Source organism: Chanodichthys erythropterus, chromosome 21, assembly GCF_024489055.1.
Source record: "Chanodichthys erythropterus isolate Z2021 chromosome 21, ASM2448905v1, whole genome shotgun sequence".
Lineage (NCBI taxonomy): Eukaryota > Metazoa > Chordata > Actinopteri > Cypriniformes > Xenocyprididae > Chanodichthys > Chanodichthys erythropterus.
In genome coordinates this window covers 34,752,401-34,772,577 of record NC_090241.1, presented here as the reverse complement: position 1 = coordinate 34,772,577, position 20,177 = coordinate 34,752,401, and the positions used below count along the sequence as shown (strand labels likewise).

Below are 20,177 nucleotides of genomic sequence, written 5' to 3'. Positions count from 1 at the left end.
ATAAACACAAAAAATATATTTAATATAATATATATGATAGATCACTTTTCAAGGGGCACAAAATTAGATGAAATGACTAAATTAAAAATAGCGTAGCCATTCGAGTGCTGAGATGAGTTTTTTTTTTTTTTTATCATCTATGGTCAGGAGAACCATAAATGTCTGGTGCACATGACTAATATAAACTAACCATGGTACATGCATGATACAATTGTACCTTTTTTTGCAGTTCTGTGGTCAGAAAATGCACTTGGGATGTTTTAGATGCTGCTGTCACTGCTTGAAATGTCAAGTATTCATTTTGATTAAAAAGAAGGCATTCAAAGGTCAGTCCAGCAGATGGCGCCATTGTTGTTGCTAAGGAACCCTTATAAGGTGACATGAGGATGGACAGGTGTAAACGGCAGGAATCACTGTAAAAACAAAGACTCGCATCATTTGCATCTGTCATTCTAAAAATATCCGCGCGGCTCCTTTAAGAGTCTGACAGGATTATAATCGATTTGTTCCAATAGACGTTACAACTTAAATCATAAATCGTAATACATGAATTCGTTCTTGTAAACAAGTAGCACGATGAAAGCATAACCTAGATGAAGTAGCCTATACTCATTAAATATGTCTGTTATTCAGATGTGAATAAATACACGAACTTTGTTTATATCTGAGGATGTCTGAGGTGTTGAGCTTCTTTTTACGAGTATATAGACCATAATAAAACTGACCGACTTTACACGAATCTCACTTATTAGTGTGTTCTGCAGTTCTGAGAATCATTTTCCATAACATTCTGACAGAAAAAGAGTCGTATACCTGTTTGGTTATTCTTAGCAGAGGTTTCTGAGGGAGTTTCTTTTCAAACAGGAAGCTGCTCAGCATCTCTCGCGCTCTCACACGCAATCGAATCATCAGTAGAGCGCGAGCGCAGCTGACTGACAGTTGGTTCCGTTGCCTTAGAAACTAGCGTAACTATCGCTAACCGTTTTTATTTCATAGAAAACTATCGTGGGATCGATTCATTGAAATCTTTTCTATTCTTTTTACTTTAAAAATAACTTTTTTTGAGGGAAAGTTGGATTGAAAACTTGTCCAATGAGTAATTTTTACGAAAATCCCGACGGTCAAGAAGAACTGGACTTTCCATTACTTTTCTTGTACAACCAACCTGGCAACGACTTACCTCCAGATGACCAAGGTTAGTCATTTTAATATCACTAATTGTAAACCTTTTGCCTAGAACACGTTTTTTTCCCCTATCTTCTTATAACTTAGCCTAATTATTTTACTTGTAGCCTATACAAAGAAAATAGTTGTCTTTGTATTAGTCATTTATCTTACCAAAATATAACTATAATACAGGAATGATACTTTATCATACCATGGTGCTGTATGGTTACCATACATTATGATAGTCCAAGGTAATTCAAAGATTTCAATATTACCAACATAATATTTTTGATAAACCATGGTATTACCATGGTAACATTTTGCATTTCAATTCTGAGTTGGAGTAGAAGATGGATTGGGCTCAAAAGTGGGTTACACACATTATGTGTAACCAAAGATGTAGTGGAAACTTTAACTGCAGCTAAACTGTTTTGTTTTCAAGTACAAGTATAAAAAGACCCTACTTAGTTTACAGGAAACATTCAGAATGGTTGTTTGAATAGGTTGTTTATAATGCTATAGTGAAATAGCTAATAATGTGTTTTCACGTTTGTTTTTTGTAGCTGATGAGTCTGGCGTCCCCTCCATCCATGGCACCAATCAAACTTCCCAGTGCATTCATCAAGACCCTTCTCTTTATGGTGAAGAGTCCATTTCCCAGCTTTCCCACCATCTCCCTGCCAATGACCTTCTCACTTATGAGCAATCTGATCTCAGACAGTCTCTCGGTCACTCCTCCTTGCTTGCCGCCCACCCTGGAGCCCTCCCAGGCAACAGCCCGAGAATTGAAATCACCTGCCCTGACCTGCACCACCATGACCATGTCCTCACCAACCCTGTGAACATCAATCGGCCGATGCTTACCGTGCCAGGCTACGACATGCCCTACAGGGAGACCCAATGCCTCAGTCCGGCTAGTAGCACCTCCTCTACTAGCTGGCATTCAGAAGGCTATTCTCCAGGAACGTACTCTCCCTGCATCTCTCCTGGAGCTGAAGGAAGTCTGGTCGGAGTGACTGAAGCTGACCTTTGCCCGATGATGCAGGCCATCCAAGCCTCAGGTTCTCCCAACACGTCCCCTCGCACCAGCATCACAGAAGACACAGTCCTCGACCGACGCTCATCCTCTCCACGTTCTCGCTCAGCTTCTCCACAGGGCAAACGTACCTACGTTCAGACTCAAAATCTCCATTTTGGCGTAGACGAGCCCTCTGAGTTGTATGCACTGGCACACTTGGAGGATTCCATGAACAACCTCAGCAGCTTGACTAAACCGGTCCCTACTAAGATTGTCAGGCCTAATCTAGAGTATTCTGTCTACACGGAAAGCCAGGCGGGCATGTTCCCAACCATGACGGAAATGAAAAAGGAATTCACTATGGAATCGTGCTATTTCATGCCAGCCAACTGGTCCAGTCAGGCTCTCGCAGGGGTTTGTAGGTATGAAATAACCGATCAATAACCAGTCAGTCTTACATTTATTCATTTAGCAAATGCCTTTATCTACTTACAAATGAATAAAAACTCAATCAACTGATTATAACCAAAGACTTTATATATGCACTCGTATTATTATGAATGAGAGAAAGTGCAACGCGCAATATGGCGGAATAAGTCCCGCCTTCTAAATAAGAGCCAATCGCCGATTGGTAAAGTCATCGCGTCACTGCAGCGGCCGTTGAAGCTCCGGTTCCTATAGAAACAGTCAGACGCTCGCTTCCTATCCGCATGTTAAGTCGAGACGTAAAGGAACGCCATTTCTGGGTCCAAACTCCGGCTCGTTTCACTTTAGAATGCCATCTCGATGAGCACTATTTATTCATATTAAACATTTAACATTTTAAAAAGTACTTACAGTCTACACAACAGTTTCCATGCTCACAGCATCACAGACATTAATATTTTAACAATTTATAAGATGAATCACTGTCTGGCCATCTGGGATTTTGGTATGGAGATAAAGCTTATGATTATAATTTTTTGGTAGCATTACACCACATCATGTGTGTAAATTAGCACCGTTTGTTGTTTTCTTGTGGTATGAGATAGAGCGTTTGGACCCGAAAGTGCATCCGCGTGACGTCAGACTTAAACGAATAGAGACGCACGCTCAGGACTGCGCATGTGTATTGATTGATCCAAAAATTGATTGACTGTACATGCGCAGTAATTAATCTAAAACAAAATGCTGTTTTTTTGTCATGATTCAAGCATTTAGAAACAATGATTGGTGATTTCAAATATGAAATTTAATCGAAAGCTTGGCGAACAGCTTTGGAGAATTTGACGTTTCCCCATTCAAAGAGATAGGAGCTGCATTTGCATGCCCGAGAAGCGTTTCAAAGATGGCCGTCGAGTGAAATGACTTGTCTTAAAGGGACTTTGTTATAACCAGCACCACAACCCATAAGAAATTAGATTTTCCAATACTGAGAAATAATGAGATTAAATGGAGAGTCATATTGGACACTTTTGGCTTCTCAAATTTTTTCCCTCAGTTTCACATGTGTCTCTTCTAGAATCTCAAAAATATCTCAAATTGTACCAAGAATTCAATCTCAATATAAACTCAAACATTTCGAATCAAATTCTCCCAGTATTAATGGATCTGAGCTGCTATCCATATTCAAACTCTTACTACGCGACTAGTTTCTCATTTTGCCTATTTTTATTTCTTCTAATGTAGTTTAGGAGAAACATCTGAGACAAAGTTGATGCTTACAAGACTGAGCAATAAAAGCTTCGTTTAGGAATACCACATTTTCAAAATAAACCAGAATAGAGTGCAAAGCTCAGTATCAGGTTAAAATGTGTCATGACCCCCATGGATTTTTATTCCCAGATCCTTCGTATTATTAAGTTAGTAAATAAGTGATCTGTGATGGTTATTGTGATTGACTAAGCAGATTCTCATCTCTTAGTATGCCAATGACGGCCTTGCCAGCGCTGGACTGGCCTCTCCCCAGCAGCAGTGAGCAGTATGAGCTCAGAATAGAGGTTCAACCCAGACAACATCACCGGGCTCACTACGAGACGGAGGGCAGCCGAGGAGCCGTCAAAGCATCTGCCGGAGGCCATCCTGTCGTTCAGGTAAATTGAGGACAGAGCTGTGTATTTAGAAGAAGCAAAGCCGTGGGAGGGCGGAAAGGTATTTTTTGTTTGGTTTTTTAAAGACGTGGGGAGCGAATATGACAATTCTTGAGAATTGCTGCATGTGAAAATGTGCACAAACATTTGTGTGAGCGACTGAAAGACCTGAAACTGTGTTGGCGAAACTGTCAGTGAAGAGCTTGATAAGAGAAACGAGGGGGAGACAAAGAGAGAGATAGTGCAATGATTGTGGTGACGTTATTTCCCTGTTATGGCGTGAAGTGCAGCGTCCACTTTTAGGGAAATGAGGATCCATGTTTTTGTCGTTGCTGTCGCGCTGAGCCAATATGTCATATCATCTACACTGACTCAACCTTTCACTCAGCTAGTATGCATATCTCACACAGAGATATGAGATAAAAGTGTTGACTTCATGCATAGACTAAAAAATCACAAAAATCTAGCCGATTTAAAGACACTGAGGAAACATTTGCATTTAATCACACAGATACAGGAAATTCAACCACAATCACACATTTTAATTATTTATAGTTTATCTTCTTGTGTCAAATGTTAGATCACCCATAGATAGTTAGCAAAGTGTGAAGCATGTGCAGATGTAAACTGTGGTTTATGAATTTTCTCAGTTGCGAGGGTACACCGGGACGGAGCCGCTGGCTCTACAGGTCTTTATCGGCACGGCTGACGACAGGAACCTCAGACCTCACGCTTTCTACCAGGTCCACCGCATCACCGGCAAGACCGTCACCACCAACAGTCAGGAACGAACATTGAGCGGAACCAAAATCCTAGAGGTGCCACTGGAGCCCAAGGAGAGCATGAGAGTTGTGTAAGAAGATCATGATATTACATAAAGTAGACCGGGGCTAGTTGTCACATGCGGAAGTATCTCAATAACTATGAGGTTTTGAGTCAGATATACAATTGTACAAATGCTTGTGTCTTCCAGCTCAAGTCAGCTTATCTTATCTACAGTATATAGAACTTTATAAAGTACAGATTGTTTCAAAGCAGCTTTTACAGTTAATAAAGAGGAAAATAAGAGAATCAATGATGCACACAATGATGAGACAAAAAAGACAATGGTGTCATTATTAAGCACTATTAAGTCAGTAAAGTGGAAACAAGTTTAATTCAGCTATAAGCAGCTCTACAGAAGGCAATAGTGTCTTTATTTAAATTCTGTTCAATTACAGTGTTGATATTGCAGAATGTGTCAATTATGAAACAAATTTTGTTTAGCTGTAAAGCAGTGGTTCTGCAGCTTTTATATTTGTTGCATCGTGAACAGTTTCATGCTTTATTTTCAGGTTCTCATTGTGACAACTTACCCCATGTAGTGTAAAAACATGCCCTGTGCAATGGTGGAAATGTTCAATAGCTGTTTTGTAGCACCAGAAAAGACTTTCAATAATAATCCTGCAGAAATATACTCCAAAAAATGTGACAGCTAGCCTTCACTCTATCTAGTTTAGGATTGTAGATAGTTTTTGTTTCTTAGAATATCAAAAAAGGAAACCAGAATTGATAAAACATGAACAGGAAGTCATAAAAAGAGCAAGTGTTTTTTGAGTTTTGCCTGCTAAATCTATGTTCACATTTTTAGAGTTGACTGTGCTGGTATCCTGAAACTGAGAAATGCCGACATTGAGCTGAAGAAAGGAGAGACGGACGTGGGACGGAAAAACACACGAGTGAAATTGGTCTTCCGTGTCCATGTTCCTCAACCCGGAGGCCAGTGGCTCTCTCTTCAAGTGGCCTCGCAGACTATTGAGTGCTGTATGCAGTGAAACTTTTCATTATTTTAACCACACATTTTAAAGCATGTTTTTGCATGTATAAAATCCATTTTTCTGTAGAGAAATGACAAGTTGTCAACCGATTATAATTATATATATATATATATCTTTGTTACATGTTACATGTATTTGTTATAGTAAAAATAGTAAATTATGCAGAATTACATGCAACTAACCTTAAACCAAACCCTAACCTTATAGTAAGTACTTAAATACATAATTACACGATAACAAGGACAAAATAAATAAAATAAATTGTAACCATATATATATTATATGTTATAGTCTTCAATTTTTACTCAAAAAATCTATAGATATTGGAAGTGGCATCATGCAGAATGTAAACTTCTGTTTTTGGCCATATCAAAATGGTCAAATATCATATTTCAATATTGAATGAATGAATGTTTTACAGCTCAAAGGTCGGCCCATGAGCAGCCCGCGGTAGAGCGTCAGGACATGGACCACTGTTCGGTTCTGGGTGGACTGCAGATGATCCTAAGAGGCCAGAACTTCACTTCAGAGTCCAAAGTTATCTTCTTTGAGAAAACACATGGTAAGTAAAACTGAGAGTGTTGTTCACACTTTTACTGATTATTATAAGTGTAGTGGTTAACCAATGGGTATTTCAGTGGCTGATGTGGCTGTTTAGAGAGCAGAGAGGTCATCAGTGGCCCCAGAAATTATTCGGACACTTAAGGCATTAGATGATAGGCTATAATAAATGGATCTTGATTTTACGATCTGATACAATAACATTTGGGCATTTTAAAGTATCCAAATCCTTTTTGGAGCCACTCTGCATCTCTAGACTGAAAGACACACAAACTTTACTGTTTCATCGAAAACAATCGGTGAGGGTAGAAATTCAGATAGGGAGATTCTAATCTCACTTTACATGAATGAGTAACTTTCAAAAAAGGTTTACAAAAGGTGGAAAAAGATCCTCAACTACTAATTTTGTGCTGTAGCGTGTTAACAGCTCCAACCATCAACAAATAATTCTTTTAATATTTGACTTCTGCAGGCACTATCAGCCATCTGTGGAGAAAATTAGCATATGATTTGTTTGAAGTCGTATTGATGTGCTTTGCATATACTGAGAAAAATGCTGGTCCAGACTGGAGCCATGAAGGTCTGGGTTATATGGTAGACTGCAATCTGGTTTGCAACAACACAGGAGTGAAAAAAAAAAAGATAAGCCTTGCAAAGCTTGCATAAACACACACACATCTACATTCCCGCCAGTTTGTCTGTCAGTGTTTAAAGACGTCAGAAACCTCAACCAACACCTACGCACTGTACATAACGTTAATTGCAGACCTATGTTTAATGGTAGGTGGTATGAAATACTCTTAAACTACTTATTTTACAACTGTTATGCACGCACATTTCATAACTCAATATTATTTTATTTTTAAAACCAATATTTACAAAGTGCAGACAGCATACAATATACAGTCCATATACATAAACATAATATGGAAGTAGATGCATTAAAAAATAAAATAGATTAAATTAAATTAAATTGGCAGATCCTAAACCAAGTAAAGATTTAAATTCAATACATTTAATGAATTTAGTGATTTGTGGAAACACCAGAAATGGTCTGTAATGTCAAGAATATTTTGAGTGACAGCATCCAGCACAGGCTAAGTGAAATCTCAGTGTCACAGAACGACCATGAGGACAATAGCATATATTAGCCGTGACTCACATTGACATCCTATAGACACAACCTACACTTTCTGACGCAAGCAAAGTTTTTAGCAGCACTTTCCATTTAGGTGTGCAGTGTGGTGCGAGAGGATGTGGTTTGCTCTGCACAGATAGCATCTACAAGCACAGAGTCTCTTTTCTTTCCTGTACTCAAAGTGATGGTTGCAGAGCACAAGTCACATCGCAGGAAAGTGGGAGTTTCATCCACTATGCATGAAACTTTCTCTCTGTTGCTTATGTAGAAGTCACGGACCAGCTATTTGTTGTGGCTTTCAACAATAAATAGTGCGAATATACAAGGGCGTGTGTATGTGAACGGATGTAAATAGTTATATAAAAATACTCTACCGTTCAAAAGTTTGAGGTTTATGAAAGAAGTCTCTTATTCTCATCAATATTGTGAAATATTATTACAATTTAAAATAATTGTTTTCTATGTAAGTATATTGTAAATATAAATCATTACTCCAGTCTTCAGTGTCACATGATCCTTCAGAAATCATTCTAATATGCTGATTTGCTGCTCAAGAAACATTTCTGATTATTATTATTATTATTACAATTGTTGAAAACAGTTGTGCTGCTTCAGATTTTTGTGAAAAACTGATACATTTATTTTTCAGGAATATTTGATGAATAGAAAGTTAAAAAGAACAGCGTTTATTTGAAATAGAAATCTTTTGTAACTTTAGAAACATCTTTACTGTCACTTTTGACAAATTTAATGCATCCTTGCTGAATACAAGTATTCATTTCTTTCAAAATAATTAGTGTATTGTTACTAGTGTAAAACCAACCTTCTTTAGGAAATATGCATCTGTTTAAAATTTTAGATGTTATTCATAAAGAACAAAAGAAGGGAATCTGATGTTTCTAATATTTATTGTTTCCATGCATGTTTTTTCTGCATTCAAATGCGTGTTTTGTTGTCTTAGTTGACTTACAGATATGGGAGGCGGAGGCGAAAGTTTACAGAGACAAAAGCACATCTGTAAGTACTTCAAACTATTTGCACGATTAATCGCCTCCAAAATAAAAGTTTGTGTTTACATAATACATGTGTGTGTATTGTGTATATTCATTATGCATATATAAATAAACACATGTACATGTACTTATTTAAAAATTATTTACATTTATACAGGAGTATTTATATATTTATATGTAATTTATATTATACATACATATATATATATATATATATATATATATATATATATATATATATACATTTTTGTCATATATGTGTGTGTGTGTGTGTGTGTGTGTGTGTGTGTTTATTTATATATACGTAAATATACATAGTACACACACATATGTGACCCTGGACCACAAAAGCAGTCACGAGGGTCAATTTTTTGGATATATTTTTTGGGGGGGATAGGACAATATTTGGCCGAGATAAGACTATTGTTAAATCTGAAATCTGAGGGTGCAAAAAAATTGCCTTTAAAGTTGTCCAAATGAAGTCCTTAGCAATGCATATCCACTCACAAAAATATATTTTTGAGATATTTATGCTAGGAAATTTACAAAATATCTTGATGTAACATGATCTTTATTTACCATCCTAATGATTTTTGGCATTAAAGAAAAATCGATAATTTTGACCCATACAGTGTATTGTTGGCTATTACTACAAATCTACCCGTGCGACTTATGAATGGTTTTGTGGTTCAGGGTCACATATATTATGTAAACACAAAAGTTTTATTTTGGATGTGATTAATCATTTGACAGCACTAAAAAAAATACATAATCAATATGGTGTTCAAAAGTTTAATATAATTTGTCTTCCTATCAGAACCTGCTGTTCTTGGAAATCCCTCCATATCGGGACTCCAACATCTACCACCCGGTCAAAGTCAGCTTTCACGTGCTGAATGGGAAGAAGAAATGCAGCCAGCCTCAAAACTTCACCTACACGCCCATCTCAGGTGCAGCCTTCAGTCCTTTTATGAACAAATAACCTAGCTATTTTGTTGTAAAACTGATCCAAATGATTTGGATTTTCTTTCCAGTGCCGCAGATTAAAGCAGAGCCTCTTGAAGAATACCAGTACGCACAGTTAGGCTGTACTGTGCGTCCCGTCATGGGCGTTTCTCCTCCCTCTTCCCATCTTGCAGACGGTTGTATGATGCCCTCCGGGCCGTCGTACCATCGACCTCAATCTGGCATGTATCCCGCTGTCCCACAACACCACCTCGAGCACGCATCCATTCGCTACCAGGTGCCAGGAATTCTCTCTGGCTCCCCGGGTCATGCTTCGTGTATGGCGGCCACACATAGTGCGACCTCAGTGTCTACATTTGTGTCTAACACCTACGCGCATACCATAGCAGGTGACAGCATCCAAACGGCCGCCTCGTCATTTACCACCCTTGACGTGTCAGAGCTCTGCTCCGCTGGGGCCCATCAGAGGGCATACGGCTCGAGGGCGTCCCCAACCACGGGGAGGTCCCCGCCGGCCCGCAGCCATCAGCAGACATACCTGCCCGTGCAGCAGCAGAGAAACGTCAGTCCTGTGAGAGTCGCCATCAAGCAGGAGAACCTGGATCAGGCCTATCTGGATGATGGTTTGTGGGCATCATTACTCTGATCTGCTGCGCTTAATTCTGACACTTCAGTTATAATTACAGTCAGGTTCCAGAAGTACAGATCATATTCATTCTCTCATAAGGGAAACTGATTTTTAACAATAACTTATAAACTGTTCAAGACAGATCTACTGTGAGCTATGAATTGATGGTGTTTGCTTTCAACTTAAGGCCCGTTCTCACCTTTAAAGATAACAATAACTATATTTGCGTCCACACTAACGAACGATAATCTGTTTATTGTAAGCTCACGCGCAGCGGTTTCAAAGTACATGTTTTTGCTGTTCTTGTTGCATTTACATGGCTTTAACCAGCAGATGTCCTCAGCAGGCTATGTTTGGAGTGAATAGCTAGTGTAATCGATCTAATATAACAGTGAATTGAGCTGACGAAGTCAATATAGTGGAATAAAAACAACGCCTAGTCTTTTTCACTGCAACTTAAAAGAAAGCTAGACAATGTTAGCGCTGGATACTTGAGGTAATTTTATGTTACACAGTTTGCTAGCCTGGCATAATGATCTCATCGTTAATACTTCTTACCATTTATTCTGATGGTATGACCGATTGTTATTCATATATATCTATTTTCTTTAAAGTATCCTTGAAAAGGGGGTCAAACAGTGGTGGATTTTTCTGAACCTTGGCGATTAACTGCCATTTTAAATGCACAAGCCCTTAAATTAGAACGGATTCTGATTGGCTGTCAGTGTTTTATCGTTCAACAGCTGGAAAAAATCATTCTGAAAATGATCCCAATGATATATTATCGTTATATCTGTGGTGTGGACAGTGCTATTCTTTTATATTTAGAACTATATCTTTATCGTTATCTTTATAGTTACCATTCTTGGTGTGAACGGGCCTTTATTTTTTTAAATAAAGATGTTTTACAGCATAAATTCTGGTGGGAAACTACATTACCCATGATTCTGCAGACAAATCTCCTCCAGTCCAAGCAAATTGTGCCAAAAAACAATTTAGTGCTCATCCTTTCCCATGAAGCACTGTGAATGACAGTCAGTGGTAACACTTTACAATAAGGTTTCATTAGTTGTCATTAGTTAACTACTTTAGTTAACATTAACTAAGAATGAACAAAACTTCTACAGCATTTATTAGTTTTCAGCATTTGCTAATACATTATTAAAATCAAAAATCTTGTAAAGTGTTACCGAGTCAGTGTATATATATTACTAGTTTCTTATTTCATATTTTTTGTTTTTAATTTGTCTTTTGCAATGCTTCATGGAATTGTAGTTCTTTTATTAAAGCTGTTTCACAGTCTTGTACCTTTGTCTTTTTGAATGATTTTCTACTACTTTTTTTGCTTCAAATATTTGCAAAGTTTGAATAGCAACATGCTAAAACACTCAGAACACCTTAGCAACGCCCTGACAACCACCTACAACATCCAAGTGTTGGACAGGTTCGTTTTAGGTGTTTTGTTTTCAATTTTATTGAAAAACCTTTTTGGGCATCAAGATTTTAGTTTATACATTTGTATCAGTGTATAAGGGAAAATATATATTTTTAGACACTGGAGCTGTTTATTTTAAGAACCTAGTTTTTCACCAATTTTAATTATGGAAGAGAATTAGGGCCAGGTAATAATAAAAAATAAAACCATCTCGGGATTTTAAAGTCATTATAATGCGAGATTAAATTTCGAGAAAAAAAGTCTAAATAAAATGTCGAGAATAAACGCATTTGATCAGCTGATAGAGGACATGACAGAGTTAGATCACTTAGTCAAACAATATATAGGCTTTCTTTCAATAACGATTCTCAATTCCAACTTTTGCCATACTTTTAAGTGTATTTGTTCGTTCAAGCTCAAGAAGAGTAGGCCTATTTGTGCTCTCTGAGTGTGCGCTACAGATGAAGCATCGTATGTCGCACACCAGACACCGCTCACTGATCGAATGCATTTATTCTCCACATTTCGACATTTTTCTCGAAATTTAATTTTTTTAACACGTTTTTTCTCACATTGACTTTATTCTCAAAATTTGTTGACATTTTATTTTGACTTTTTTTCTCGAAATTTAACTTTATTATATTAACTTTAACTTTATTATTAAAATTTGGTGAGTTTATTGTCAATATATTATTTCGACTTCTCAATATTTTACTTGTTTTTTCTCTAAACAACTAATTTATTCTCAAAATTTGGTTAGTTTATTATTGACATTTATTTAACAAGTTTTTTTCTCGAAACAATGACTATATTCTCAAAATTTGTTGAGTTTAATGTTGAAATTTTATTTTGACTTTTTTTCTCGAAATTTAACACGTTTTTTCTCAAAACACAACGACTTTATTCTCAAAATTTGGTTAGTTTAATGTTGACATTTTATTTAGACTTTTTTCTCTAAATTTAACCATTTTTTTTCTTTATAATCAAAAATTGGTGAGTTTATTGTCAAAATTTTATTTCGGCTTCTCAAAATTTTACGCGTTTTTTTCTCTAAACAACTAATTTATTCTAAAAATTGGTGAGTTTATTGTCAAAATTTTATTTCGGCTTCTCAAAATTTTACGCGTTTTTTCTCTAAACAATTAATTTATTCTCAAAATTTGGTTAGTTTATTGTTGACATTTATTTAACAAGTTTTTTCTCGAAACAACGACTTTATTCTCAAAATTTGTTGAGTTTAATGTTGACATTTTATTTTGACTTTTTTTCTCAAAATTTAACACGTTTTTTCTTGAAGCACAACGACTTTATTCTCAAAATTTGGTGAGCTTAATGTTGACATTTTATTTAGACTTTTTTTCTCGAAATTTAACTATTTTTTTTTCTTGAAACACCATGACTTTTATTAAAATTTGGTGAGTTTATTGTCAACATATTATTTCGACTTCTCAAAGTTTTACGCGTTTTTTCTCTAAACAACGTATTTATTCTCAAAATTTGGTTAGTTTATTGTTGACATTTATTTAACAAGTTTTTTTCTCAAAACAATTACTTTATTCTCAAAATTTGGTGAGTCTAATGTTGACATTTTATTTAGACTTTTTTTCTCGAAATTTAACCTTTTTTTTTCTTGAAACACAACAACTTTGTCAAAATTTGGGGAGTTTATTGTCGACATTTATTTACCAAGTTTGCTTTTGGAAATCTAAGCTATTTGGACGATGACTGCTGATCTTTTATATGTAAATGACATTAATTAGGTCTCGTTTACAACGCAGAGAACTGAAACCATTCAGCTGCGTGCAAGTTCAAGATCATTTGCAATTTATAGATTTCACATCTGAAAGAGAGGCGTACACTCGTTTTCTGTGTTTACAGTCATTCTATGAATCACACGTACTCACATCTGAGAAATGATCATAACATCAAATCCTCTTCTGTATTAATTGCTTTTTAACTTTCATTTAAATATAGGATTTTGTATGGTGTATAGCATGCCACACTATTGTGCCTAAACAATCACAAGTGGTGTGTTGATATAGCAGATATTTAGTAGTTTCTTTCTGAGGCCTGTGCACAAGTCTCTAATGTATGCCACTCTTATCAGACGGTGCTATATGGGTCAGTGCCTCAGGTTCTGCCAACGCCAGTTAAATATTGAGCTCCTAGCAGACCTAAAACACACACAGGGACAAACAGGACACACTATTGATCTTTCAGGAAAGCATTCAATCACAAAAGCACTCGTAAATAAACTTGAATTGTGTTATTCAAGTAAAGCCTGGTATAGTTGATATTGTGAACCACGTTTTATTATTAGACCACAGATGTAGATTTGTTTGTATTTGCGGTGGATGGTGTAGGAGTTACAAAGCATCACGCCAACGCTTCAGCTTCTATTTCAAGCCGATTATACCTGTAAACGCTACCCCTTGTGTCCCCTAATCTAATTTTAGACTGAAAACTTTCCATTTTTAGCCCACTAACTTGTCTCAGCAGAAAAACAGGAAGCACAACCAAATAAAGTTATCAGGTTAAACTCTGTGCTGCCAGCTAGTGGAAGGTTGGGTGCATTGTTGAGTCTGGGTGGGGCGCAGACTGACTGCAGTGTCCGATCTTGCTTTCATTCACATCATGTGCATCATAAATATGTCTTGATGAAAGTCGGCAGGTGAAAATAGTGCGTCACTTAGTAAAAGAACAGCACAGTGTCCTCAACAACATACAGTATGTCTGGAACACAAACTGACATTTAATATTTAGTGTTGGAGGTTTGATCACATCACTAATGATGTTTTTGTTTTCATTTTCCCCTGCAGTGAATGCTGTTATAAGAAGAGACCTTGTTCATAAACGTGGAAGACAAGATCAGCATCCCCTCTCGTGAAACAGCATCAGGCCGATGAAGATGTCTTGGCATTGAGATCTATTTCAATTCCTTGTTTTTCATCATATCTATGATTTGTACACAAAAAGATGATTTCAGTAAGATCACGTTAGGCATAATATCAGTGTGTTTTGTTATTATTTTCTCAAATCATGTTTTTAATCAAAGAGCGACCTTATGAAACATATTTATCAAAGTGTATTTCAAATAAAATTTTTTAAAGTGGCTGTTACTTTGTTTCCAAGATGCAAACCAATCTGGCAGATAATTATGAGTAAACTGGATGCTTAATAGTTACTGCTAGATATTCTGACAGCTGATGCAATAATTATGTTTATGTACATAATTTATGTAAGCACTATGAATGCTTTTCTGTAATATTTAAAATGCAAAATAGTTGTTCATAGTTTTATATTTGAGCTCCAGATTCTTGAGAATATTCTTAAAAAAGTGTTATTCTATAAATAAAGTTGAGTTTTAAACAATTCTCAAATACGTCATAACATATGTTCATTAAACCTTTTTAAGTAGCAAGCATCTCTTAATCATGACGATTAGCACTCATAAGAGATTTTTATTCTCCAGATTATGAAAATAACATTTATAGCTTGCATTATTATTCTGTAATGCTTACTTGAAACAATCCATTTAGAATTTTAATTTTAAAAACATGAACATTAAGTATTTTAGAAAATATTTTACAATATATATAAATATCTTCTGTGCCTTTTCAACATTACACCTGGATTACACTATTTTTGAACATAATTATCACCAGAGAAAGAAATGAGCAGAACAGACAGCAATCAGTTTATTCAGATGAAGGTACTTAAAAAAAGCAATAAAAAAGATTATTCAAAAACACATACATATATAATGTGTGACATAACACTGTTTTGAAGTATGTGGCAACATCCAAACTGAAATCAGATGTTATAATGGCTGAACTGAACAATATCTCATCGATGCACATCCTTTAAGTCAATGGCAAATCCACAGCCGAATCTTTACACAAGGTTCCTGCTGCACATTTAATGTTTTCCTCTCATTTACAGAGTCACTCAGTCAGTATATACACACACACACACACACACTTTATCTCTTCTTCTTGCTCTCCTTTTTCAGCTTCTGTCGGATTTGTTGAACGGGTCCCTTTGGCTTTCGGTTCTGCTCAGAGCTGCGAGTGTCCACCGGCTCCGACGGCTCCACCTAGAATTATGAAATACAATATTATTATTATTATTATTAATACATTATTACATTAAGACATGCTCTCACTTAAAGGGTTAGTTCACCCAAAAATTAAAATTCTGTCATCTACTTATCTTCACGTCGTTTATCTTCAAAACACAAATGAAGATCTTATTAATTAAATCTGAGAGATTTCTGTCCCTCCATATTATACAACACTTTGACACTTTAAAATGTTCATAAAGAGATCGTAAAATATAACCCATTTGAATTGAGTGGTTTAACCCAAATTTTCTGAAGAGACTCGATCGCTTTATATATGATAAACATTTTTAATTTAGGTTTTTATTCAATAACAAACCAAAGCTAAACCGAACCTGCTTGACGCACAAGAACAAACCACATTGGTTCAAAACCTTGACAAATCTTTAGTTTCGCATCATTGGTTCGGAGCGTTTCAAACTGTCAAAGTCACAATTTCAGTAAACAATGTTTTTAAAATGTTTCGTAATGGTTCACCACCGGGGGGCGATGATCTTTGTGAGCCTCTCTGAGTTTCACCCACAGCAGTGACCCCTTGAACAAGTGTCTATGGTTTTTACCTGATCTCTGATCAGTTTTATGCGCTTGTAGATGTTTTATTGTATAATTAAAAGGAACAATAGTAGTTAATAGTCTCTTATTGGCTTGTTTAGCTGAGCCATCCATAGAACAAACAAAACAAGCCCTGAAAACTGATAAAAGAACACATATTTCACAGACATTTAAAGGGTTGGTTCACCCAAAAATGAAAATAATGTCATAACACAAATTAAGATATTTTTGTTGAAATCTGATGGCTCAGTGAGGCCTCTATTGATCTCAAGATCCATAAAGGTGCTAAAAACATATTTAAATCATTTCATGTGAGTACAGTGGTTCTATCTAATTATAAAGCGTTGAGAATATTTTTTGTGCGCCAAAAAAAAAAAAAAAAAAAACTTTAAGACTTTAACAATATCTTTATGGACCGATTTCAAAACACTGCTTCATGAAGCTTCTGAGCTTTATGAATCTTTTGTTTCGAATCAGTGATTCAGATCTCCTATCAAACAGCTGTTGAAATCACGTGACTTTGGCGCTCCGATTCACTGATTTGATTCATAAACCTCCAAAGCAGTGTTCTGAAATCGGCCTTCACTAGATATTTGTTGAAAAGTCTTTATTTTGTTTTTTTGGTGCACAAATATTCTCGACGCTTTATAATATTAAGAACCACTGAACTCACATGAACTGATTTAAATATGTTTTTAGCACCTTTATAGATCTTGAGAGTTTGTATGGCTTCACTGAACCATTGGATTTCATCAAAAATATCTTAATTTGTGTTCTGAAGATGAACGAAGGTCTTACAGGTGTGGAAAGACATGAGGGTGAGTAATAAATTACATTATTTTCATTTTTGGTAGAACTAACCCTTTAATATTCAATGATGTTAGAGGATTAGTTAATTGTATTTGACAGATTATACATTCAATATAAAACACTTGAAATGCATAAAAGCGGTTTCATGCATGTTTGTTTCTTGCATTTACACTGTTTTGACCGGAAGGCGTCACCAGCGTGTGGCGTTTCAAACGCTTCTTAACAGTGAATCATTTGATTCGAAGCTTTGTTTCTCCCATCACTTAGGAAAGCTCAATCATGCTGTGTAACACACGAGAATGAACCTCATTGGTTCTTGCACGTCAAGCAAACGTGCTTGTTTGCCACAATTAATGTGTGTTAATGAATGTTTATATGTGAAAAGCCTAAATTCAATCTGTTCATCATATATTTGATCAAATCTCTTTAGAAAAATTGGACTAAACTGCTCAATTCATTTTACACAATTTCTTTATGAACTTTTTGAAGTGTCAAAGTGTATTTGGAGGGACAGAAAGCTCTCTGATTTCATCAAAAAGAGCTTTATTTGTGTTCTGAAGATGAACGAAAGTCTTATTTGTGTGAAACGACATGAGGGTGAATAATTTTTGGGTGAACTAACCCTTTAAAACTATCACGGCAAATCTGCAATAGTGTATCTTGTCCGCACCTGTTCGTGGCTCTTGGATGTGGGTATAATTATAGCTAAAATGCAGATGAGTTGAAAAATGGCCCCTAGAAATAATCCATAACGCAAGAGGCTCTCGAAGAGAGTGGGTTCGGGAACTTCCGGAGGAGACAGATCCAGATCTGCAGACATGATGCTGCGGATAAACACAAACACACAAACACTCACAGTACATGGTGTTACCATAGATCAGTGAAGCGGTGCAAAACTAACACGATGTTTGATTCTAACCGGAGCGTTTCAGCTCTGACATGCACTGTTGAAACATCTTTACATCTATAAATCAAGCCACTTACCTGTAGATATTAATTTGTAGCCTTTGCTGTGTTGTGGAAAATGGAAAATTGAGAATGAATAAAACGGCTGTTTGTTAAACACATCCGGTGCTTTTCCTCGAATGCGCTCGAGTTTCTGTCTTTATTGAGCTTTACTGCCTCCTGCTGCACGGGAGGACAAATCCCAGCAACATATTAAGCAGCAGATACGGCGGGTTTTAATAATACACCTTATATTTGTATTATTTAAATTCAATATCTTTCATTTTACGTTAATCGGTGCCATTATTCAGGTGTAAATTATTGATTAGAGCACAAGTAGCTGAAATAGACGGGCTTTGTCACGTGGAAGCTGTTACTTTTCTCAGCACTGGTCAGGATTGACCAATCACAGAGAGTCAACGTCACCAACCGTCACTAGACGAGTTATTTATTGTTGTATATCATTATTTTTTATTTTTTATATAGAATTTTGATAGCACACAAGACAAGTTTTTCGTTGTCAAAAAGTTACCCAGTTTCAACTAAACTAGATAAAACAAATAGTTATATTATCTTGAAGTACTAGAAACAAATCCCACAGTAGCCTATATATGAATAAAAATACTTAAAGGATTAGTTCATTTTTTAAATTAAAATTTCCTGATCATTTACTCACCCCCATGTCATCCAAGAAGTTCGTGTCTTTCTTTCTTCAGTCGAAAACAAATTAAAGTTTTTGAGGAAAACATTCAAGGATTTTTCCCATATAGTGGACTTCACTGGAGCCCAAACGGTTGAAGGTCAAAATTAGTTTACAGCAATCCCAGACAAGTCTTAGCTAGAGAAACCATCGCTCATTTTCTAAAAAAAAATAAACATTTTATAAGTTTAAACAATAAATGCTCATCTTGAACTAGCTCTCTTCTTCTTCTTCTCTATTAGAATTCCGTGAAAGTGTATTACTGCCCTCCACAGGTCAAAGTTTGAACTAAATTGTCATATACAATATGCTTGTGCAAGTATATAACAATTAATTCAAACTTTGACCTGTGGAGGGCAGTAACACAGTTAGCAGTGTCTAAACTGCCGGAATTCAAATAGAGAAGAAGAAGAAGAGAGCTAGTTCAAGATGAGCATTTATTAATAAAACTTATATCATTTTTCTTTTCTTTTTTTTTTTAGAAAATGAGCGATGGTTTCTCTAGATAAGACCCTTATTCCTCATCTGGGATCTTGTCAAACAATTTGAAGCTGCACTGAAACTGACATTTTGACCTTCAACCGTTTGGGCTCCAGTGAAAAATCCTGGAATGTTTCCCTCAAAAACCTTCATTTCTTTTTGACTGAAGAAAGAAAGACACAAACATCTTGGATGACATGGGGTTATCAGGAAATTTTAATTTGAAAGTGAACTCATCCTTTAATTCAATCGCCCATCCCAACAAGTCTTCATTCAAGCACCGACACAACACTTCAAACATAATATATATTTAAAAGATCTTTATTTCTTATGATTAACTAATCGATAACTCATGGATAAATCTGCATGTAGATGTTCTATTGATTGGTTTTCACATTGGTTGTACAGGATGACGAGAAGCTACACAAATTGCCAGAGGAAAGGCTTTCTTTTTCTTCACTGGCCGATGTGTTCATTTGTAGAAGGGGAATTCAAAGCATGCCAAAGCATCCACGAAAGGAATCGACAACACTGGAACCTCCACACAGGACAAACAGAAAAGGAAGGCATCAGTTCTTTGGAAGAGTCTTTACACGATGAGTCGGGACTGTTAGGAGATGTTAGTAAGCTGAGATGTTGGCAGTATTGCATTGGGAAGGTCTTTGTGACTATATGGTCCGATATTAGAATGGAAACCTGTCTGAACACAGAAAGGGAAGGGGGCCAGTCGACTGGCATCCACAGTGTCCCAGGGAAGA

General features: G+C 36.2%; 2 protein-coding genes across 2 annotated transcripts; one reads left to right on the top strand and one right to left on the bottom strand.

The window, feature by feature from the left end:
• Positions 1-913: 913 nt before the first annotated feature.
• On the top strand, positions 914-15,113 carry LOC137011264 (nuclear factor of activated T-cells, cytoplasmic 2). The gene is made up of 10 exons (XM_067373982.1): positions 914-1,195; positions 1,731-2,607; positions 4,089-4,257; positions 4,905-5,107; positions 5,885-6,057; positions 6,493-6,633; positions 8,732-8,787; positions 9,601-9,733; positions 9,818-10,372; positions 14,632-15,113. Exons 1-10 carry the CDS (start codon positions 1,093-1,095, stop codon positions 14,697-14,699), a joined length of 2,478 nt encoding a protein of 825 aa, XP_067230083.1. The 5' UTR covers positions 914-1,092; the 3' UTR covers positions 14,700-15,113.
• Positions 15,114-15,458: 345 nt separating this feature from the next.
• manbal (mannosidase beta like) lies at positions 15,459-18,390 on the bottom strand. Its single transcript, XM_067374363.1, has 3 exons — positions 18,279-18,390; positions 17,965-18,118; positions 15,459-15,908 (listed from the first exon to the last, which is right to left on the bottom strand). The coding sequence occupies exons 2-3, from the start codon at positions 18,112-18,114 to the stop codon at positions 15,795-15,797; spliced, it is 264 nt and encodes an 87-aa protein (XP_067230464.1). The 5' UTR covers positions 18,115-18,118; positions 18,279-18,390; the 3' UTR covers positions 15,459-15,794.
• Between the last annotated feature and the right edge of the window lie 1,787 nt (positions 18,391-20,177).

Bases quoted from the DNA above. Each gene is read 5' to 3' on its own strand.
- LOC137011264 (XM_067373982.1), top strand. From the start codon at position 1,093: ATGAGTAATTTTTACGAAAATCCCGACGGTCAAGAAGAACTGGACTTT. The intron at 5,108-5,884 runs GTAAGAAGATCA...TCACATTTTTAG, and splicing joins AAGGAGAGCATGAGAGTTGT to AGTTGACTGTGCTGGTATCC. The intron at 10,373-14,631 runs GTTTGTGGGCAT...TTTCCCCTGCAG, and splicing joins TCAGGCCTATCTGGATGATG to TGAATGCTGTTATAAGAAGA.
- manbal (XM_067374363.1), bottom strand. From the start codon at position 18,114: ATGTCTGCAGATCTGGATCTGTCTCCTCCGGAAGTTCCCGAACCCACT. The intron at 15,909-17,964 runs GTGCGGACAAGA...TCATAATTCTAG, and splicing joins CATCCAAGAGCCACGAACAG to GTGGAGCCGTCGGAGCCGGT.